At 35.2% G+C, this 21,511-nt stretch overlaps 1 protein-coding gene across 1 annotated transcript; it reads right to left on the reverse strand.

The window, feature by feature from the left end:
- Positions 1-19,368: 19,368 nt before the first annotated feature.
- On the reverse strand, positions 19,369-20,259 carry LOC137939484 (MADS-box transcription factor 16-like). Its single transcript, XM_068784760.1, has one exon. It carries the CDS (start codon positions 20,180-20,182, stop codon positions 19,811-19,813), a length of 372 nt encoding a protein of 123 aa, XP_068640861.1. The 5' UTR covers positions 20,183-20,259; the 3' UTR covers positions 19,369-19,810.
- Between the last annotated feature and the right edge of the window lie 1,252 nt (positions 20,260-21,511).

Here is a 21,511-nt window from a genome sequence, read left to right on the forward strand (position 1 = left end):
TCTTCCTCTTTATGCGACATTTATGGTTTAGTTTTATGTTAAGTTTTATTGATCGATAAATTGTTCCTTCGTTTTCAATCCTCTCTTGGAAGTTGTCAACCCTGTTTCAATTTTGCCTGTAAAACACTAAAAACCCTTTTTCTTTTCTGCCATCTATCGAGAAGAGCACATTAGCTGTTGCTAACCACAATACTTTCGCCCAAATCACCGGAACTTACAGAAAATGGATCCATAGACTCAAAGAACAAAAACGAATCTGTAATCTATGGCATCTATAATTGGCGAATAAAACCATCTCAACAAATTATACATATTAGAGCATACTTTCTTTTGCTTTAAGCAAATCCGAATCGCTTCTATCTTTTTATCTTTTATTTTTTTATCGCAATATTATTCCTATGAGTAATCACATAAAGATCTGCCGAAACATTTTTTCTCTGGCAGATACATGACTTTGATTAATTCCTTTCTTCTCATCCACCGCACTACTAATGTCGCCCTTGTTGCAGTCCTCAATCCCTCTGCGAGCCTCGTTGCATTTGTCTTTTTGATATTCGTACTCATCTTACCGTTCATTGGGTGAATTGCAAACTTGGAATAAAAAGGGTCAGCTACGGAAGAATCCCTTTGATAAAGATGAGAGTCAGCGAAAAAATAAAGTGGTGGCGAAAAAAGGAAAGTCGAGGTTTTTTATTAAATATTTGAATGAGTTATATTTGTGTTGTTTTTATTTTTATTCATAATGTTATACAGTGTATGAACTGTTTAGACTATTTTATGGAGTGTTTATAGATAATTTTATGTAGGTATTATGTATATAGATTATGCCCAATTTTAAGTATAGGTCATGCTGAATTTTATACAGGTATTATATATATAGATTATGTCTAATTTTAAGTAGAGGTCATGTCCAATCTTATATAGGTATTATATATATATATATATATATATATATATATATAGAGGTTACGTCCAATTTTATGTAAAGGTCATGTCCAATTTTATGTAAACTATATGTATAATTTTATATATAATTTATTTGGGTTATTGTAAATTGATAGTGATATTTCATTTAATTTTGTTGTGTTTGATTATTGTATGGAGTTTATTCATAATGTTATGTAGTATATGGAGTGTTTAGACTATTTTATGGAGTATATGAAGTGTATAAACAATTTCATGGAGTGTTTATGGAATGTATAGACAATTTTATGGAGTGTTTATAGAGTTTTTATAGAGTGTTTATGCAGGTATTATGTATATAGATTATGCCCAATTTTTAAGTAGAGGTCATGCCGAATTTTATACAGGTATTATATACATAGATTATGCTTAATTTTAAGTAGAGGTTATGCCCAATTTTATGTAAAATGTATGTATAATTTTATATACAATTTATTTGATATATATTTTTTGAAAAGTTTTGAATGTATGTTGAAGCTCGAACTCGGCTCGAACTCAATTAAAAATTTTGGGCTCGAGCTCGATAACAATTTTAGGCTCGAGACGAGGCTCGGCTAAAAGTTCGGCTCAAAATATTTAAATCAGGCTCGGCTTGAACATAGGCAGGTTTGGGCTCGGCTCGGCTCGATGCCACCCTAATATGGAGTAACCTCCTGGGTATGTTGCTTAGGGAAGATAGGGAAAATGTGCCAGTTAAAGAAAGTTATCTATGGACTTAAACATAGTCCTAATGTGTGGTTTGAAAATTCAGCACTATGGTGATGAAGTTTGGTTTGTATAAAAGTCATTGTGATCATTCTATATTTTTGTTGAAGAGGAAGATTGTATTTTGGTGGTATATGAGAATGATATTATCTTATCTGGGGGTGATCTTGAAGAAATTGACCAAGTAAAAACATATTCAGCCACACACATTCAAACAAAGGATTTAAGAGAGTTGAAATGTTTTATTGGCATTGAAGTGGCTCGAAGTAAAAAAAGGGGTTGTTCTCTCTCAGAGAAAATACATTGTAGATATGCTACAAGAATATGACCTCTTGGGGGCAAAACTAGTGTGCACTTCCATGGAAGTCAAAACTAGTCTTCATGACTCTCATAGTCTTGTACTCAAGGCCAATACACAGTATAGATGCCTAGTGAGAAAGTTAATTTATGCTACGATCACTAGGCCCGATATACTATTTGTAGTGGGAATGGTGGGCCAATTTATGGAAAACCCAAAAATGGTACCCTTAGAAGCCACTCAAAGAATTTTGAAGTTTTTCAAAGGTGCTCCTGAAAAAGGTTTGATATATACTGGGAATGAGAAAATGGGTGTTGGGTTATTCTAATGCAGATTATGTTTGATGTAAGATGGATAGGAGGTCCACCACTGGTTATTGTTGTTTCTTTAGTGGTAACTTGGTGAGTTGGAATAGTAAGAACCAAGTTGTAGTGGCTAGATCAAGCACCCGAGGCTGAGTATAGGGTGACGGCTCACACAGTTAGTGAGCATATGTGGGTAAAGTTGGTCCTAGTTGAGTTTGGATTTTCTCTTCCAAAGGCCATGGTTATGAAATGTGACAATTAGGTTGTCATATTTATAGCAAGTAATCCAATATTCCACGAAAGGAAAAAATACACAAAGTGTGACTATCATTTCATTAGAAATGTTGTCATGCAAGGGAAGGTGGTTACTCAATATGTGAAGTCCTCTGAACAACTTAGAGATGTGTTTACAAAGCCTCTTGGAAGGCATGAACATCTGATGGTCTATGACAAGCTGTTATTCTTTGAGATTTACTCTCCAGTTTGAGGGAGAGTGTTGAAATACTAGTTCAGGAGTATTTTGGTCATTTCATCATCTCACATGGGTTCCATCTTGTTACTGCAAGCTAGAATACATGTCATGATTTTATGTTTCAAGTTACACTCAATTCTGATATGTATTCATAGAGTTATGAGACTTTTTGTACTAAGAGGCATAATTGTCCTTTTGTGTTAAAAACAACATAAGTGAATTATTAAAAGGGAGAGCTCGGCCTTTTTGAGCTCTAATCCTAACTCAGGGGGTTAGTCCACAATGAAGTGGAAATGAAGTGGAAAATTGAATTAAAGTGAGATGAATTGTTTCCACTTCAAGTCATGTTTGGGTGTTAGTCCAGGTCAGTTGAAGTGGCTGGAAAACAGATTCCAGTGTTAGTACTTGGAAAACAGATTTCAGTGTCCTTTTCTAGATAAATGATTATAGTTTATTATAAATTAAAACAATAATTACGTGTGACTACAATAAATTATATAAAATTAATAAAAAATTAAAAATAACATAAGAAAATATAATAAATAAACCTAATGGTTTAATTAATTATAGCAATTGGATAATTAACCAATTAACGATTATAATTCATTATAAATTAATATACTAATTACGTGACTAGAATATATTATATAAAATTATTAAAAATTACAAAATAGCATAAGGGAATATAATAAATAAAAATAATGGTTTAATTAATTTTAGCAATTGGATAATTAACCAATTAATGATTACAATTCAATATAAATTAACATACTAATTACGTGGTATTAGAATAAATTATTTAAAATTAATAAAAATTTAAAAATAACATAAGGGAATATAATAAATAAACCTAAGTGTTTAATTAATTATAGCAATTGCATAATTAAACCAATTAATGATTACATTTTATTATAAATTATTATACTGATTACGTGGGATTAGAATAAATTATTTAAAATTAATAAAAATTTAAAAATAACATAAGGGAATATAATAAATAAACCTAATTGTTTAATTAATTATAGCAATTGCATAATTAAACCAATTAATGATTACATTTTATTATAAATTATTATACTAATTACGTGGGATTAGAATAAATTATTTAAAATTAATAAAAATTTAAAAATAACATAAGGGAATATAATAAATAAATCAAATTGTTTAATTAATTATAGTAATTGCATAATTAAACCAATTAATGATTACATTTTATTATTAATTATTAAACTAATTACGTGTGAGTAGAATAAATTATTTAAATTACATAAAACAGTTAAAAATAACATAAATGAATATAATTAATAAATAAATTATTTTGTAATAACATACTATATAGTATAAAAATACTTAATAACTAAAATTAAAACAAAAAGGTATAAAATGACAACAACCAATATAATTAGAGTTTGTGCGTTTAACATCATCAACTGACTAGTTTAGTAGATACGAACGACAATATACATGTTCAAATACAATAAAGTACAACCACTAATAATCACTCCACATGCTAGTTGCTATGGCATCTCGAAATTGTGTAGCTCTAGTGGATCCTAATGCACGACGCCTCCGCATTGTTGTTGATAGGTTGCCTTCATCCCCAAGATCATCGCTATCATCGCTATCTCCATCCAAATTTTCACCAGCTAATCGGACCTCATCACCTCCTCCACCTACCTCATCATTGGAATCATCATCTTCCAATTCAAACATATCATTGTAATCCTCTTTAAGTATATAATTGTGTAATATGCAACAAGCTATTACAATTTTCATCTAGATCTTATAAGAAAAGGGAGGAGCAACTTTCAACATTTGGAATCGAGCTTTTAAAGCACCAAAAGTTCGTTCAATAGTATTTCTCAAAGATGAGTGCCTTCTGTTGAATAGCTCTTTATCATTTCTAGGAAGGTTGTCTCCAAATTCTTGTAGATGATAATGAGTTCCTCGATATGGAGCCAAAAATCCTGACATATTTGCATAACCAACATCGACTAGATAATATTTACCTACAATACAAAATATTTTTCACATAAGATAATTGAAAAAAAAAATACTACATAACAATATATTATTTACCTTCAGGTACACAAATTCTATTTCGGCGAGTCAATGCGTCCTTCAATACACGGGAATCAGCTGTTGATCCCTCCCATCCAACAAGTACATAAGTGAATTGCATATCAAATGTACATGCTGCCATCACATTTTGTGAGAGATAACCTTTTCTGTTTCAGAACCTTTGTTGTTCTTCAAGTTGGATGTTTGATTTGATATGAGTTCCATCAATAGCCCCAATACAATCCTAATTATATCATTTCAATTAATACAAGTAACTCTAAATATTAATCTAAAATTGTTCATTATATGTCAAGTGATGTTACCTTAAAATACGGATTAAACATTGGATTGTTTAAAATCTTCGAGTGAGTCCGTTCTGAAGGCCGTTTGATGTAATCAGACCGAAGTTTGATAATAGCATTCAACACCTTATTGAAATACCTATTTATAGTCCAGTTTGATCTATCAAACATCTCTGCTGTGACACTATACGCTTGTCCTTGACCAATAGTTAAGAGAAAATATGCAAGTTGTTCTTCCACTGAAATGGTCTTTGTAGGTGATAAAAATCCTTTGCTATAAAGTATCTTTGCCATTTTTTAAACACAATTTGATTCATCCTGTAAACTTTTCAAAATTTAACAGGTGATTTCGCTAATGCCTTTTGTAAATAAATCGGACCACCTATCCCACGAGGATGTAATGTACGTCTAGACCTATGGTTCATATAGTATATTCCCATCATGTACATAAGACATGTCAATAAAATCATCATTGTATTCCTATTTTCGTCTTCCATGGAAACCTGCAAATACAATCACCACAACCATAATAACGACTTCAACAATAATTCCTGTTTCTTCATAATATCATCAACACAAAAACATACCATGTTCTTCAATCATAACCTATTTTTAATCACACCTATATAAAATCATCTCCAATCACACACCCACAACATTCATCCACACAATAAGAACACGACAATCATGAAAACCCAAATCTTAACTATAATAAAATTCATAATCTATCAATGATACGTCTTATAAAGTCATAATTAAAAAAACATAATTAAACTTCAAAACAATCATCCCAAAATACATAATGTACTTCAAAGTATTGACTCCATTTCACCAGCACAATATTTAAGCCAATTAATTCGCTCTTCCACTGGCAGCTTCGTAAACATGTCCTTCTTCATTGGTGTATCTAACAATATAGGAGCGCGAAACTTTATCTCTACTGATAGGTCCGGGATTTCTGTGAGTGTTTCATACCAATTTTCTCCGGTGGCTTTATCATTTTTAGCTTGTAGAGATTGCAGTAGGGTGGCAATTCTTGTCATTGTATCAGCGAACATAATACTATCATCAGTGGCCATTTGTGGTCTCTTTCTACGACGACTTGAACTTGACGGGTTAGTACTTGGAGACTGATCAGGTGCCGACTCATTTTCTGTAAAGAATGGCGAAGGAGATTCTCTACCTAAATCGACATCCTCGAGCATATCCACGTGCTCATTTTCTTCCTGATGTTGGACATCATTACACATGTCTTCGTCACTTTGACTTGTTCTCCCCATGGCTATTGAGTTTCCCACTACCAAAGCCAATTTGTCATAAAGAGGGCAGCCTTGTTGTCTGTACTTTTCAGCTTCTTTATGCTCCTACAAGGATAAAACATCATTTAGACGACTTGGCATAGAGTTCTAGTAATGCGGAAAACATACAAAATGTTTTACAGTCAATCATAATTTACTGACCTTGATATAGTCTTGCCATACAGAATGACATGCAGTAACTCGATGTGTGGTTGCATCGCAACCGAACCCACTAGTGTTGAGACAACTTGTTACTGTTTGGTAAGTTTTCTTCCATGATCTTATTCGATTCTTGAGCTGCTCACCAGTTTTTTTATTACCTGTGTCTTCATTGAACCTATTGACACAGTCCAAATATACTTCATGCTTCCAAACCCCATTAGGCATCCTATTCCCCATATTGACTTGCACAACCAACAGATCGAGCATTTTGTTGTCATCATCGAAGGTCCAAATGTCATATGATCGAGGAGTTTGTTGTCTTCTTCCAGCCATTTATAATCTAAATCCGAGATGGTCGTCATAGAAATTTTTTTTATCAGACAACTATTACTCGTCGTAGTAACTAGGGACACACAGAAACACAACCAACAAATAACAAAATACCATGTGGTGGATATTTATAACTCCAAAATCTCCTCACCACATGACATAAACATTCCATAACACTTCAAACATATTCAACCACATTCTAAAACATTTCAAAATTAATCTAACTAATTTCATTGCAGATGACTAGAACAATGCAAAAACAAACTCATGAAGTCCAAATTCACCGAACACCCCTGGTAGAGCCCCATATGACTTCGCAGTCACTACGAACCGAAACATCGTCATTGATGGGGGTCGGGTTTCGTTGGCTAATGGACGCCCGTGTAGGCGACTCAGCCTTGTTTGAATTGGACCATGTGGTGGATATTTATAACTTCAAAATCTCCTCACCACATGATATAAACATTCCATAGCACTTCAAACATATTCAACAACATTCTAACACATTTCAAAAGTAATCTAACTAATTTCATTGCAAATGACTAGAACAATGCAAAAACAAACTCATGAAGTCCAAATTCACCGAACACCCCTGGTAGAGCCCCATATGACTTCGCAGTCACTACGAACCGTACATCGTCATTGATGGGGGTCGGGTTTCGTTGGCTAATGGACGCCCGTGTAGGCGACTCAGCCTTGTTTGAATTGGACCATGTGGTGGATATTTATAACTCCAAAATCTCCTCACCACATGACATAAACATTCCATAGCACTTCAAACATATTCAACAACATTCTAACACATTTCAAAAGTAATCTAACTAATTTCATTACAAATGACTAGAACAATGCAAAAACAAACTCATGAAGTCCAAATTCACCGAACACCCCTGGTAGAGCCCCATATGACTTCGCAGTCACTACGAACCGTACATCGTCATTAATGGGGGTCGGGTTTCGTTGGCTAATGGACGCCCGTGTAGGCGACTCAGCCTTGTTTGAATTGACCATGTGGTGGATATTTATAACTCCATAATCTCCTCACCACATGACATAAACATTCCATAGCACTTCAAACATATTCAACAATATTCTAACACATTTCAAAATTAATCTAACTAATTTCATTGCAGAGTATTATCTTAGAAAAGAAGAAAAGAAATTTTTTTGAGTATTATCTTCATAGCACATCTCTCGACAGGGCATTTTACTTTCCAGATCTTTAATTCCCCCTTTTCAATACTCTCAGATTTTAAAGGTTCATACCAAGGGTAGTAGCTGAACCTGTTACATATATATCATCATCAGATTTACTCTCCTGAGTATGTACTTATCGACATACTCTTTCTTACATCCCCATGTTATCTCCAAGATATATGCCCATTCGTATATAAATCTCAGATTTTAGAGTCCGGCCAATTTTCTTTTTACCAACTCTGGTTTTAAGATAGGGGTTGCAGCAACCATTTTTTAGTATTTTATAAATTTTTTAAAAGCAAACGGGGAAACGTTACAGTTCTCTTAGTCAATACTCTACCAAATTATTTATTGGGGCACAATCAAATCTGTAACAAACCAACTAATAAAAGGGGAGTTATGTTTAGAGTCGGAACAAGTCACTTCTGTGACGGGTGTAGAGATTTTGCTGATAAACAGTATAACAAATAAAATTCATCACAAGTTTATGAAAGATAAAAACAGCTTCAATGAATGTGATATTATTGGAATTAATTTGGCCACAATCAAGATAAATTACGCACAAAAATTTAAATTAACTCAAAGAGAACAACAAAGGTTTTTCCTAACAAAAGAGAACAACAAAGAGAATAAAAGAAAGCACATCAGAAACTGCAACAGTGAATCAAACTGTAGAGGAATGGCATCTAGCAGCAAGCTGCTGGTGGGAGATCTCATAACTAGCAAGAAAATTGGCAAGACTTGCATTGGGAAATGTGGAACAGCTAAATGCAGATGCTTTGCTTTGGTTTCATGATTTTACCAAGCGAATGGGTAGAACCACTTAATATTGGATGGTTCGTTTTGGGTTCATGGTCTTACCCAGCGTATGGCCAACTGGGTGTCACCCTCTAATAGGAGCATTGTTAGTGCAAAGGAAAAGTTGCAAGAGAATTTACTCTCTTGAAAACTGTATGGAAATGAGTTAGTCAAGGGGAAAAAGTAGGGAGGGGAACTCACTGCATCTAGAGAATTCTCTCTCATTTTATAATATTAACTCTTCCTCTGTTAAAGGTAAATGAGAGAATATAACCCTGCAAAAAGGGTGTCATTTGACCATGTTATCTTTCCATGAATTTTGCAGGTTTACCACCCAAATATAAACTCAAATGGCAGTATCTGTCTGGATATCCTCAAAGAACAGTGGAGCCCTGCGTTGACAATCTCAAAGGTGCTCCTCTCCATCTGCTCCCTCCTCACTGATCCCAACCCTGAAGATCCACTGGTTCCTGAGATTGCTCACATTTACAAGAACCAAAGAACCCGTTATGAGGAAACTGCAAGGGCATGGTCCTAGAAATATGCCATGAACTGACAGCATGCTTGATGGGTTGTCAAGTTCTTAAACAGTCAGTTGAGCTATCAACTCTCATGCACAGGAAACAAGTGAGCAAATCTGTACTATTTATTAATGAACGTTTTGTATCTCAGGATTGCTCCCTTTTTTGGGTTTGATGGCTTTTCAGGATAATTTGGCCACAATCAAGATAAATTACGCACAAAAATTTAAATTAACTCAAACACAAAACTAAATTAGTTGAAAAAAAAATTAGGGTTTCGGATTACCTTCTGAAATTTGGGGGAAATCACCGCCGAATGGGGAAATGTAAGCCCAATGGAAGAAATCGACGCCTAACCGTCGAAAATCGAAGAAGATTGAAGGAAATCGAAGGAATTCGAAACCGGAATAGGTTAAATCAAAAGAAATCGGGGGAGGAGGAAAGAGAAGAGCGAGAACGAGAAGGAAGAGGGAGGCCGAGAGTGAAAAGAGATGGAGGCCGAGAGGGAAAAGAGAGAGGGAGACAAGAGAGGGAGAGGGAAGAGAAAGGCCGAGAGAGAAAGAGACGAGAGAGGGAGATGGGGCGAAAACGAGAGATAACAAGAGAGAGGGAGCAGAGAACGAAGACGAGCGCCAAACGAGAGGAGCAGAGCGAGCAGACGGGAGCAGAGCGAGAGGAGCAGAGATGAAGTCGGGCGAAAATTTTCGTCTAGAGACGAAGGCTGAGCGAGAGGAGAGGAGAAAGGAAATGAGGGTGATTTTTTTGTTTCGGGGGGGGGGGGGGGGGGGGGGGGGCGGGAAAGAAGCGACGCCGTCTCTCGTGGTAATTCGATGACTTGAAAAAAAGGGCGGAAACAGAATTCCGTCGTTTTTGCCTGAGGAGATGAAACGGTGTTATCTCACTTCAAGTCAATTCATTCTGGACTAACACCATAAATGGGATGAACTAGGTAATGCGGGGGGAATTCATTCCACTTCATTGTGGACTAACCCCCCCTCAGTGTTTTAGTTGTTCTCTCATCTCTTCTCATCTCTATTTCTCTCACTTCTCCTTTTCTATTCTTCCCAATTTTACAATTTCACAATATTATAATTATAATTATAATATATAAGCATTCATTGGTATAGATTATTAACAACTATTACATATAATTTGGAACCAATAAATATTTATAACATTTAATATTAATTAAGTATTGGGTAGTGTCATTTTGTGTATTACTGAGGGCCATTAGATATGAGGATGTTGTTTCGCATTGAGATTGTAGTGGAGTTATGTTTTTTTTTTTTTTTTTTTGAAAATAAGTGGAGTTCTGAAATTGATTTATGATGAAGTTAATTTTTTATATTTCCTAATTTTCTTTTCCAAACGGACCCTAATCGAGGTTTTTCTTAATCCTAACAACACAAACATAGCAAACGGGTGTATCTCTGATATTTTTTTTATTTTTATGCACTTTTTCAAAAAAAACTCTATGTATCTAACTAAAGCAAATGAAGTGAATCAAATAGCAATGACATTTTTATATTTAGAAACTACTTTTGCTCCCATAGCCAGCCATTACCTTGAAACAATCCAATATGCAAACAATACAGCCAATACAGGTACTTATGGGCCTATAAGTATAGGATTTTGAGCAATCCCGATTCGGCCACCCATGAAAGCTACATATATATCAAACCAAAAGGAGCAAAAACAACGCAATTTACACTCATACAGCAAGATCAAGTAACAAGACAACTATAAAAGAAACATATTAACTCAAACAAGAGGAAACTATCCAAACAAAACATACCCACTCTTATAGGAGTCCAGGGATATATTTAGTAATGCAGCTTCTCTGTTTAATGTTTCAGACGCCCTTAAGTAGAAAACATCTATAGGAGCAGTTGAAAGACTGGATGAACCATATTTGCAGCTTGGGGAATCAAACATTGAACCTGTTGTAGCAATTGCTTTCAGAAAGGTGCAAAAAAAGAGTGAGACCAGACTTCATTGTTTCTAACATTTCCCTTCAAAGGAGAGCACAAGTCAATTGATGGAGGACATGTATGATGGTACTGATGGACAAGAAATCACGAAATGTTCAGTGACAACCGAAAGTCACCTCTAAGTGAACTATTCAAAATAGAAACCCAGTTCTAGAACACCTACAATTATTAATCCAACAAGCAGCTCAAATTTAAACTGACAGTCGAAAAGAAAACAAAGGTTAACTTCCAAAGACCAATGCTACTCATGAACTCTTTATAGGCATAAGAAATTCATCTATAACAATAAGCTGCATACTTTGTTCATCAGCAAAAAGAAAGGAATACGAAATCATATTTATCAGACAGAAACTTGGTAATGAAGTAACAAAACAGTATTTCCTAATTCCCTGTAGGACCTACACTATGGGGATTTTTTTGTTCTTTTGAAAATACAGAAGGGCCCCTTTCAATACTTGTTCCAAACACTCAAGGATTGCTAAAATAAAGATACCATGGATGTTCCCAAATTCATGAATCATCAACTTGACAAGTCTAGCTATCTGAAAGATAGACTCTAATTTGGCTCTAAGAGTGCTCCAAAGTTATGATTTTTCAGTTAAGAGGTGCCCATGCACGTATTCATTGGGATGCAAATGAAGCCAGGTTGACTACACAGGCCATGATGTAGATGATCAAGACCTTTGTTTTTTTCTGGAGGTTTTGTGGAAAAAACAGTAGACCTTACAACCAAATTTCGTGGTAACAAATAATAATAAAAATAAAAGTTACTAAAGATTAATATATTAGATATATAAAAAGAAACTACAATCAAAATGCTAGACAACATCAGGTTCAAGTCCACTATGATTATAACGTTTAAGCTCAAAGTAACTTGTACTTCATCTTAGGCACGAGGTTCAGTCTCACAGGTGTTGAGGTGTGTTAGGCGATAAAGTTTACCAATAGCCAAAAGAAAATATTTGGAATGGCACCAGGAGGTCGTACAGCTTGATACTTTTTATAAAATATGAAAGAGGGATCTGATGTTACTTTCCTCACCCAGGACCTGGCACAATAGGTTGCTTGGAACTGAAAAATGTTTTCTGTGACACTTTTTGATAAACAGTAAACTGCTTACAGTAAGATTTGAATTTTTTCAAAATAAAAAATGAAAACAAACTTTAGGTTTGATATGGACAGTATCATCCACTATCCAACCCAGAAGCTGAACACAAGTAATTAAGCTATATCCTTTCCATGCAGAAGCCTGCCATGAATAAAGCATAGCACAAAGCTCATGTTCATCCAAATCAACGAGGATTTAGTGATTTAGCAGCTGATGGGGATTTAATCAGAACGACTTCTGATTAAACAAGCTACACAAATGGAACACTGGGGGCCTTCGTTCCACAAAAGAAGAATGGTTCCAAATTGTTGAAATATAGGTATCTACTCCATTTCCACAGTTTGAAGGAAACAGTTCAAATTGTTTTACACGGTGAACTCAGTTCTCATTATCCTCTTAAACAAGGAATTGAAACACATGACCTGAATTCTCGCAACAATTTTGAAAAAGTAATACGAAAAGAATTACAGTCTAATGCTCAATTCCGTATAGTGCCCGTCGAATTGAAATAGGAAAAGGTCACTGAAGAGAAAGAAATTAAAAATCTACATAATAAACCTGGAAGAGGATGTCGACGAGGACGTGCGGACCCTCGGCTTCTGGGCTGCTTGCAATACTTGGGAATGAATAAACCTGCTGCAGTTTGGCCGCATTCCTCATGCTGTATAGAGGCAATCAGAGAGACAAGAGCGAAAGCAAGAGGAGCCCAAAGAAGGTGTTTGCTACTGCTGGCAAACCATCTCTCTTGAAGAAAAGGGCCCCTCTACGATCCGCGAAAATTGCCACATTAGAGAGAACAGTTCGTGTAGACCTTAATTCGTGCTTGTCTACGAAACCGTCTACTTTCCAATTCTCTGAAGTGGGCAAAGACGCTCCCTCTGTGTTTACCTGCCAGTTAGTGAAACTGTTTTGACGGGACAATGCAACAACATTGGGCAGAAGAAACTCCACGAAAAGGATCGAATGGGGGTGCCCATATTATACCCATACGCTTTACGAAAGATTTGTCATACCTTTGAGCATGAATATAATCTAATTGGAACCACGCAGATTGGATATATCTTTAATACAAACACCCATAATCCTGTTGGGAGGAGGGTACTCTAGTGTCAACTTTAATCCTAGTGTTTGTGTATTTTAGTGTCAATTTTAATCCTTAGTCCTAGTTTTATGTTTGTGTACTGATCTAATATCAGTTTTAAATTCTTTTTGTTGAGCTATCATCTTCTTTTTTATACCAAATTCAATTTGCAAATTGATTAAGTTCAATATAAATAAAAATCAAACCCCACAACTAACATAGTAGTTTACAACTCAAACTTAGGTTACTACATCCATTTTTGCACTTTGGAATTGAATCTGTTGAGAATTTAATATCGACCGGGCCGATCCCTCTTATATTCATGTTGCGCATTCACTATTGCCTCGAGGTTTTAGCGCAACTGGTTTCAATATGGTATCAAAGCAAGGTAGGTCCCGAGTTCGAGTCTCGCTCCCACCTGTTTCCACGAGCCACAAACGTGCGGGAGAATGTTGAGAATTTAATATCGATCGGGCCGATCCCTCTTATATTCATGTTGCGCATTCACTATTGCCTCGAGGTTTTAGCGTAACTGGTTTCAATAGAATCCAATAAGTAAAAGTTCAACAACTTATAAACAAATGTTACAAGGCCAATTATAGTAATGCTCACAAAGGGACTTACAATATCTATTCTAGGTTATATAAAACCTAGACTAACAAAAGAATTCTTACAATAGCTAGCTAAGCTACACAAGCCTAGGCACCACAAAGGAATTATCAACCCATTTAAAGGTTACACAAGCCTAGGAACCACAAAGGAATTGTCAACCTATTTAAAGGGTACACAAGCCTAGGACCCAAAAAGGAATTGTTAGCCTATTTAAAAGTTTTTCAATGGAAATGAGTTGAGAATTTGATCTAGCCTATATGAGGTCTGATCAAACACAATGCTAAGGTTACTTCCAGTATTTAATACATTCAGAGCCTCTTAAATAGGATAATTTTATAATACAAACACAAATTAAAGCCTATCAAATTCGTATATGCACACCCTATGTGAGGAGCGTGACTTGATTTTAAAATATTAAACACATATATATAGACATAAGATTGATTTTGAAATTAGAGGGATCTTTTCAAAGCAACTCAAGATAAATCAAATATGAATTATAAGTGCACAAGTAGTTGATTGAAGTGAAAATTGATTTGAAACTGAAAGAATTTGTGTTCAGCAATACACAATCAAGCACATTCAATAATTTTAAAATACTTGCCCATATGTACGTTATTTTTTTAAATTATGCCCAACCAACCAATACACAAGTTACTACCCACTCAAGTAACTCTACTTGAGTTCATGATTTGAATTAAACATAAAAGGTCAAAACTTCTTGTACAAAAAAAAGCTACTCAAACATGGATTTCAAAATATAGGAACAAACGTACTTAGATCACTCTAAAAATGTGAGAATAGAAACTTAGTGAAATCTCAATCAAATTTCATGAGAAAATATTCAAAATTTTCTTCATGAGTGGCTGAATGTAGATAGTCACTTATAAATTTGGAGACCTAGTGAGGCAAGATCGGAGCTTGGAAATCTTGGTTGCAATTTTCTAGGTTGCAGTTTTCTAGTTGCATCATTCAAATGTTGTCAATATAGTGTGCAAACTGTCTCTCTTTCTAGGATTTTTAATGTTTTAATGGAGATGAACTGTTTGAGCATTCTTCATCTTCCATTCTATATGTTTTACACATGTTTGAGTGCACAATTTGATTGTTGATTATGTCATGTGAACAATTTTCCTATCTTCATCTAAGTTGTTGTCGTTCAAATGTTGATGAGCCATTCCAATGTGTTTCATCTTCCAAGTCTTCTATCATTCTCTATTCTTTGAATGTTGGTAATTCATTCAAATGTTCTTCACCTTCTAACATTTCTATCAATTTTCTGTTATTTTATAGAATTTGTAGTCAAATTTAAGTAGCTAGATACTTTTTCCTACTTTTTGTTTACTTACTATAAAGGTTGTTGTAAATTTTAGTTGACCTACGCAACACAAACATGACATGTAAGTTAGTTCTCTAAAATGACATAACATGAATTTAATAAAAACTACCAATAATAATGAAATATTGAAATGCTCAATACACTAGTTTTGACAAAACTTAACATCTATATGCCAAGCTTTCAAGTATGATAAAATGGTTGTGAACTTTTGTGATGTTTGGTTGCAATAATTTTGTACCACTAGTAATCTACGTCATGAGCTCCAACACTCGAAGATGATCGTATATAAAAGTCGTGATCGTGTTGCACTTGATTAGGATTTGAAATGTTTTTTTTTTATCTTGGACATATCTTCCATCATTAGATCAACAGTAGCGCATGGGAATCAACATCTTATAGGTTTATAACTATATAAAAAACATATTATTCTTAATAAAGACACTATATTATTAGGTTCCGCTTGTTGCACACTGTCATCCATCAACGTTAATAATATAGTTTGTATCATTCTTATATACGCTCACATCTACACACTTCAGAAACATGATTTATTTGTTTGAATTCACAAGAAAATTTATCAAACTCCCCCTTGTGGGTGTTGTCCACCCATCACATATCATTATGCATCTCCACGTTTTCTAATCTCCAAATGAATCCATCGCCTCTAAGAACTGTGGTTGCACTCATTCTCTACTTGCAGTCATTTATCTCCTTCAAATTTTTATTTCCTAGGCTCTGTTATATATAAAAGTTAGATTTTGATTGGGCATCTTTTGAAAAATTCTTGCCATAATGGAGGTTTTTGTTGGCCCAAGGTTCCAATCACTTTCAATATCACATGATTTTGATGATAACACATAGCTGCTTTACATTCCACAAATATTTTATATTATACATTGAGACACTATCTTCTATCAACTCCATGATTCAGTCACAACCAAGTTAATAGGTGAAACCCAACTCCAATCAAGAAAGAAACTTGGAGTACAGTAACAAGAAAAATGAAAAAATCTAGGAAGAGAATACTAGGCTCCAAGTCTTGGATTTTCACACACACACACACACATACACACACACACACACACACACACACAGATATATCTGTCTGTGTGAAGCTAGATATATTTTTTGTTTTCAAGACTAAAAACTTCCAAGTATAAAATATCTTACCTTAATTATGGCTCTCAAGTTGGGGTTGAATAGCCTTATTCTCCTCCCTTAAGCTTTATATAATCACTTAAAGTCAAAATATTATATAAATAACATTTATCATGAGGGCTGAAAATTAAATAATGAATCTTAAGATAAATTAAAAGTATGCCACTCTTCCACTTGTCTTCTAACACTTAGATCCGCGACCAACTCAGCGTAGAGTGTTAATTAGGCTCCATAATTTAACAAATTTAGGGATCAAGATTCAAGGTTCAAGGGGTCAAAGTTGGGTTTTTGAAAACTTGACCTCCATTGGACAGGGCGAGATTGTGATCAAAGGTCAGGGTTGGTTTTCTAACTTAGGATTTTTTTCAGGGTTGGGTTTGATGTTGGGGTTGTGTTTTTTCGAAGGCAAGGGAAATGAGGTGTCTTGGGGGGGGGGGGGGGGGGGGGGGGGGTGTTCAAGCCAAGCTTGATTTAAATATTTCGAACTCGAGCTCGAGCCCAGCCCAGAGTCTAAAATTTTTATCGAGCTCGAGCCCAATAATTTTAACCGAGTTCGGCTCGAGCTTCAACATTTATTTAAAACTTTTCAAAAAATACATGTCTCGAGTTCGATCTTCAACATACATTTAAAATTTTTCAAAAAATACATGTCAAATAAATTGTATATAAAATTATGCAAACATTTTACATAAAATTGGGCATGACCTTCCTTCCAATGGGTGGCATTGAATCGAGCTGAGCCCGAACCTTCCTATTTCGAATTAGAGCTCGAGCCTAAAATTGTAATCGAGTTTGAGCTTAATAATTTTAACCGAGTCCAAGCTTGAGCTCGTGCCGAGTTCGAGCTTCAACCTACATTTAATACTCTACATAAAATATATGTCAAATAAATTATATATAAAATTATGCATACATTTTTAAAAAAAAATGATAGGGGAGGTTCGGGATTGAATCTTGATAATAGATTAGAACACACCAATATTAATCTTTTTTACCCCCAAATGTTGTCTAGCTTATTATGTAATTTCTGAATCTGGCCATAAATTTACTATGGCTTCCTTAGTTCCCTTGATTAAAAATTTATATTCTATAAAAAACTAGAAATATTTTTCCTAGGGTACATATTTCCAAAAAAACCTTTAAATAAAATCCTATTACTATTAGTGATTTACTAGAAAATTACAAGAAATATTTTAAAATTTTCTTAGGAAAGTTAAACGGACCTCTTATTGCTTCTTCTAGGGAAATAAATAAAAAATAATAATCAATCTAATATATTACTATACTTATCGATAAATTTTTAATCAAATAAAATGTCAAACACTAAATTGCTATGAAAATTGCCTCATGCTAAAACTATTACAACATCAACTGTCAAATACTTATTCAAAAAATTTCTAAACAATTTTCTAGCCCATCTTGGCAGGAAAATCTTACTTAAAAAATTATATGGTTTTTTTAATAAGAATTTCCAATTAGAATTTTTTTCCCAAAAAACATGAAGCATTAATGGTCCCTAGAAACGTATTTCTACTAAAATTTTTTTCAATATTTCTTGAAAAAACCACTAATAGTCTCTAGAACGTATTTCTACTAAAATATCTTTTCAATTTCTTCAAAAGCTACGAGGAAGAGACAACCTGGGTTCAAGAAAGAGTTTTTTTTCACTTGCTTGTGATCTCGCACGTGCGAAATAGCACGAGCAAAAGTCCCACATGCGAAATCACAAGATGTCTTCACACAGGAGGAGAAAATTATTTCCCCCTTAACATAGGTCTCTGGTTTTCCGCCAAGACGACGCGGAGGGAAGTGAGTCTAGCATCACCGGCGAGGACTTGTTGTCGGGGCTGACAGTTGCAACGGAGGCCGCGGCGACGACGGAAGCAGCGGTGAAGGTAAACGAAGGGAGAAAAAAATCGAAGGAAGAAATTGAACCGAGTAGCAGCGAAGGTGGCCGACGAGTAACTGTCAATTGCAAAAGAGGCGGCCACAACAGCGGACGGGAGGGGCTCGACGGTGACAAGGTGAGGAAGAATTTTTTCCCCTCGCTCTTGCTCCCGCTCCCACTCCTGAGCCAATTAACGAGCTGACTCGCGAGCTTTCGAACCGAACCATGGTTTGGTCGAGCTCGGCTCGTTAACTCAAATAAGTCTTATTTGGATCTCGAACTCGGTTCAAGATCCAGATAAATCAAATCAAACCGAGTCGAAAACCGAGCCGAGCTCGAGCCGCTCGCGAATCGGCTGAGTTCAATGCCACTCCTAGACGAAAGAATGAGGTTGAGGGAAGGGAAATTAGGCAAATTCATGGTTGTCTTTCTACCTCTGGTTACGGGTTCCGATTTAGAGTTTAGATTTAGGGTTGGAATTGGTTTTTAGATGAGAATAAAATTAAGGAAATACATAGTAGATAAGAGTTAGTTTTCTACCTTTGATAGGGTAGAAACAGGATTAGTTCTCCAACCCGTGTTTTATTTCAAAGTCAGAGAATTAAGTGATTAGAAATCCAAGCCCCAACAGTACCACACGTAAATAAAACATTTATACCAATCGAGGGAGTGACTTTAGTCTAGACGGTCCTTGCTATAAAGTTTCGTTTCTCCAACCTCGAAACTGATATCAGCCAGACAGCCAGAGACACGTAAAAAGAAAAGAAAAAGCCTTCGTCTTTTCTTCTTTCTCTTTTCACCGTAAAAACCTTTTCGTACAACTTCACTGCAGATTCTATAGACCAAAGCAACTGCCGAGGAAGACGATCATCAGCAAACTCAGAAACCCAAGAACGTCGAAAGGAAGATGTTCGACAAGGCTTCAAAGAAATCAAACTAGACTGGGATCACATTGTAAGGGCGAAGACGCTCTGTCATGATGTTTCCTGTCAACTGGCACTTGCTAATCCATATGCATCAGTGACTCGTAGAGAGGACAGTTCATCCTTAGAATCAGGAAATTCATATAGACAATACATCAAACATCTATCACCGTTCCTCATTTACACAAAAGGGTAAAACACAATTACTCAAAGAAAAAAAAACAACAATATGTTGCCGCAGGGCGAATCTAAATTCTAAACAACAAGTTATATATTCCCCCCAGAAAGAAAACCAAGCTCAGCCCTCCAAACCTTCGGCAAATCTGAACACAATTCCTTTGAGTTCTTCCAACCGATTCACCAAACTCTCCAACTCACCCATATTCCTTTCTGCATTCAACTCCTCCTCGTTCCAAATCCATATCCCTCCCTCGTCCCCAAATTCTTGTAAATATCGATCGATTAAATCGTCAAGGAACCCGGGTGGATTTGCTAGGACGAAAGGCTTCCCGGCAGGGGAGAAAACGACGACAGCGATTTGGGACCCAATTCCGGAGCGAATGCGGAAGTCGGTCGCCTTCTTGAAGAGACCCTGACGCCTCTTCGAGAACGTCACCTGGCGATTGCTGAGTTTTTCGATTCTCTTGATTTCGATTTTCCTCTTACCCATATCTATCCGCAGGGGGCAGAGCAAGGAACTCTGAACCTGAGATTTTTATCTGTAATGGAAAGGAAAACTTCCGAAGCAAGGTAAAGATTTTCCAAAAATACCTATCATTCTTGACCAGGAAGAAAAGCTTTTCAACGTAGAAATATGACTAGCGTAAGGCGAATCACGGCATCCAGGGTCCCATACTCGTTTATATTTTTTTTAAATTATTTTTATGACGGGCTAATCTGATACAAAAAAATATTTGGTACGAAAGATGCAAAATGGGCTGAGATACCATTTGTTTGCCCAAAATAACCTTTGATCATGATCAGGTTGAGATAGTATTTTGGACCAAATAGTTTTTCATATTAGATCAACCCTCTAGTTTGTATATATCATCACTTTTTTATTTGGCACAAATACTTTTAACACATTTGGGATTACCAATTTATATGAGACCTTATATTTTGAGGCTTATCTTCCCCAAATAAAGCAGTGATCGTGGTAAAGACCCAAATATTAGTAATTGATATATCTCAATAACTTAGGTTTTTGTTAACAATTCTCACTCAGAGAGACATATATAAATTAGTCTTACCATCAAAGAAATGATAAATTATTTTCATTTTTCTTATTATAAAATTTCTTTTGTGCCCTCTATATCATTTTTTTAAGAATATTTTACAAACTTTAAATATTTTACCCACCATCTTTGCACACCACTGTGTTTTTTTTTTTGTGTAGTCGTAAGGGCACCAACTGCTATGTTTGATTTTTGTACAATGTTGGCATTCCTTTTTCCATTTTGCTATCCATCCCAGATGTTGAAGAGTTTTTAGAAAAGACTAAGGGAAAATGGTAGAAGAAAAAGAAGCAAGAAATATGCAACAACTAGATCATAACTGATGAGATAATAAAAAATTAGATAAGATGTACATAGTTAAGTACATAGTTGAGTACAAGACTGAGGTTCTTTTTTAAGAGTGTTGAATCTCAAGATGTAACCTTAAGTACTTGCAAGTGAAAAAAGGGAAAGGAGGAAGGAGAGTGCTCATGAGATGAATGAGAAAGATCGTGAGTTGAAAGTGGGTGTGAAAATTAGGGATTTTGAATGTCTTCCTAATCCTCTCCATTAACCTTTATATAGTGATTTATATTGAAAGTTATATAAATTCCCTTTAACCTAATGGATTGAAAGTAAGAACTAAAACATCAGCCGTCACAAGCATATCCTCGTGATTGATGATCATAATTTCTTTCGTAATTAGAAGAGTACTAAAATTAGGTTCAAATAATAATATGTCCTTCATTGTCGTAGAAGTCAAAGCTTCAAAATTTTTATTTTTT

The sequence above is a fragment of the Aristolochia californica genome, unplaced genomic scaffold (assembly GCF_029961685.1).
Source record: "Aristolochia californica isolate CCGP_79_NKW_82.1479 unplaced genomic scaffold, dmAriCali1.0.hap1 SCAF_8, whole genome shotgun sequence".
Classification (NCBI taxonomy): Eukaryota; Viridiplantae; Streptophyta; class Magnoliopsida; order Piperales; family Aristolochiaceae; genus Aristolochia; species Aristolochia californica.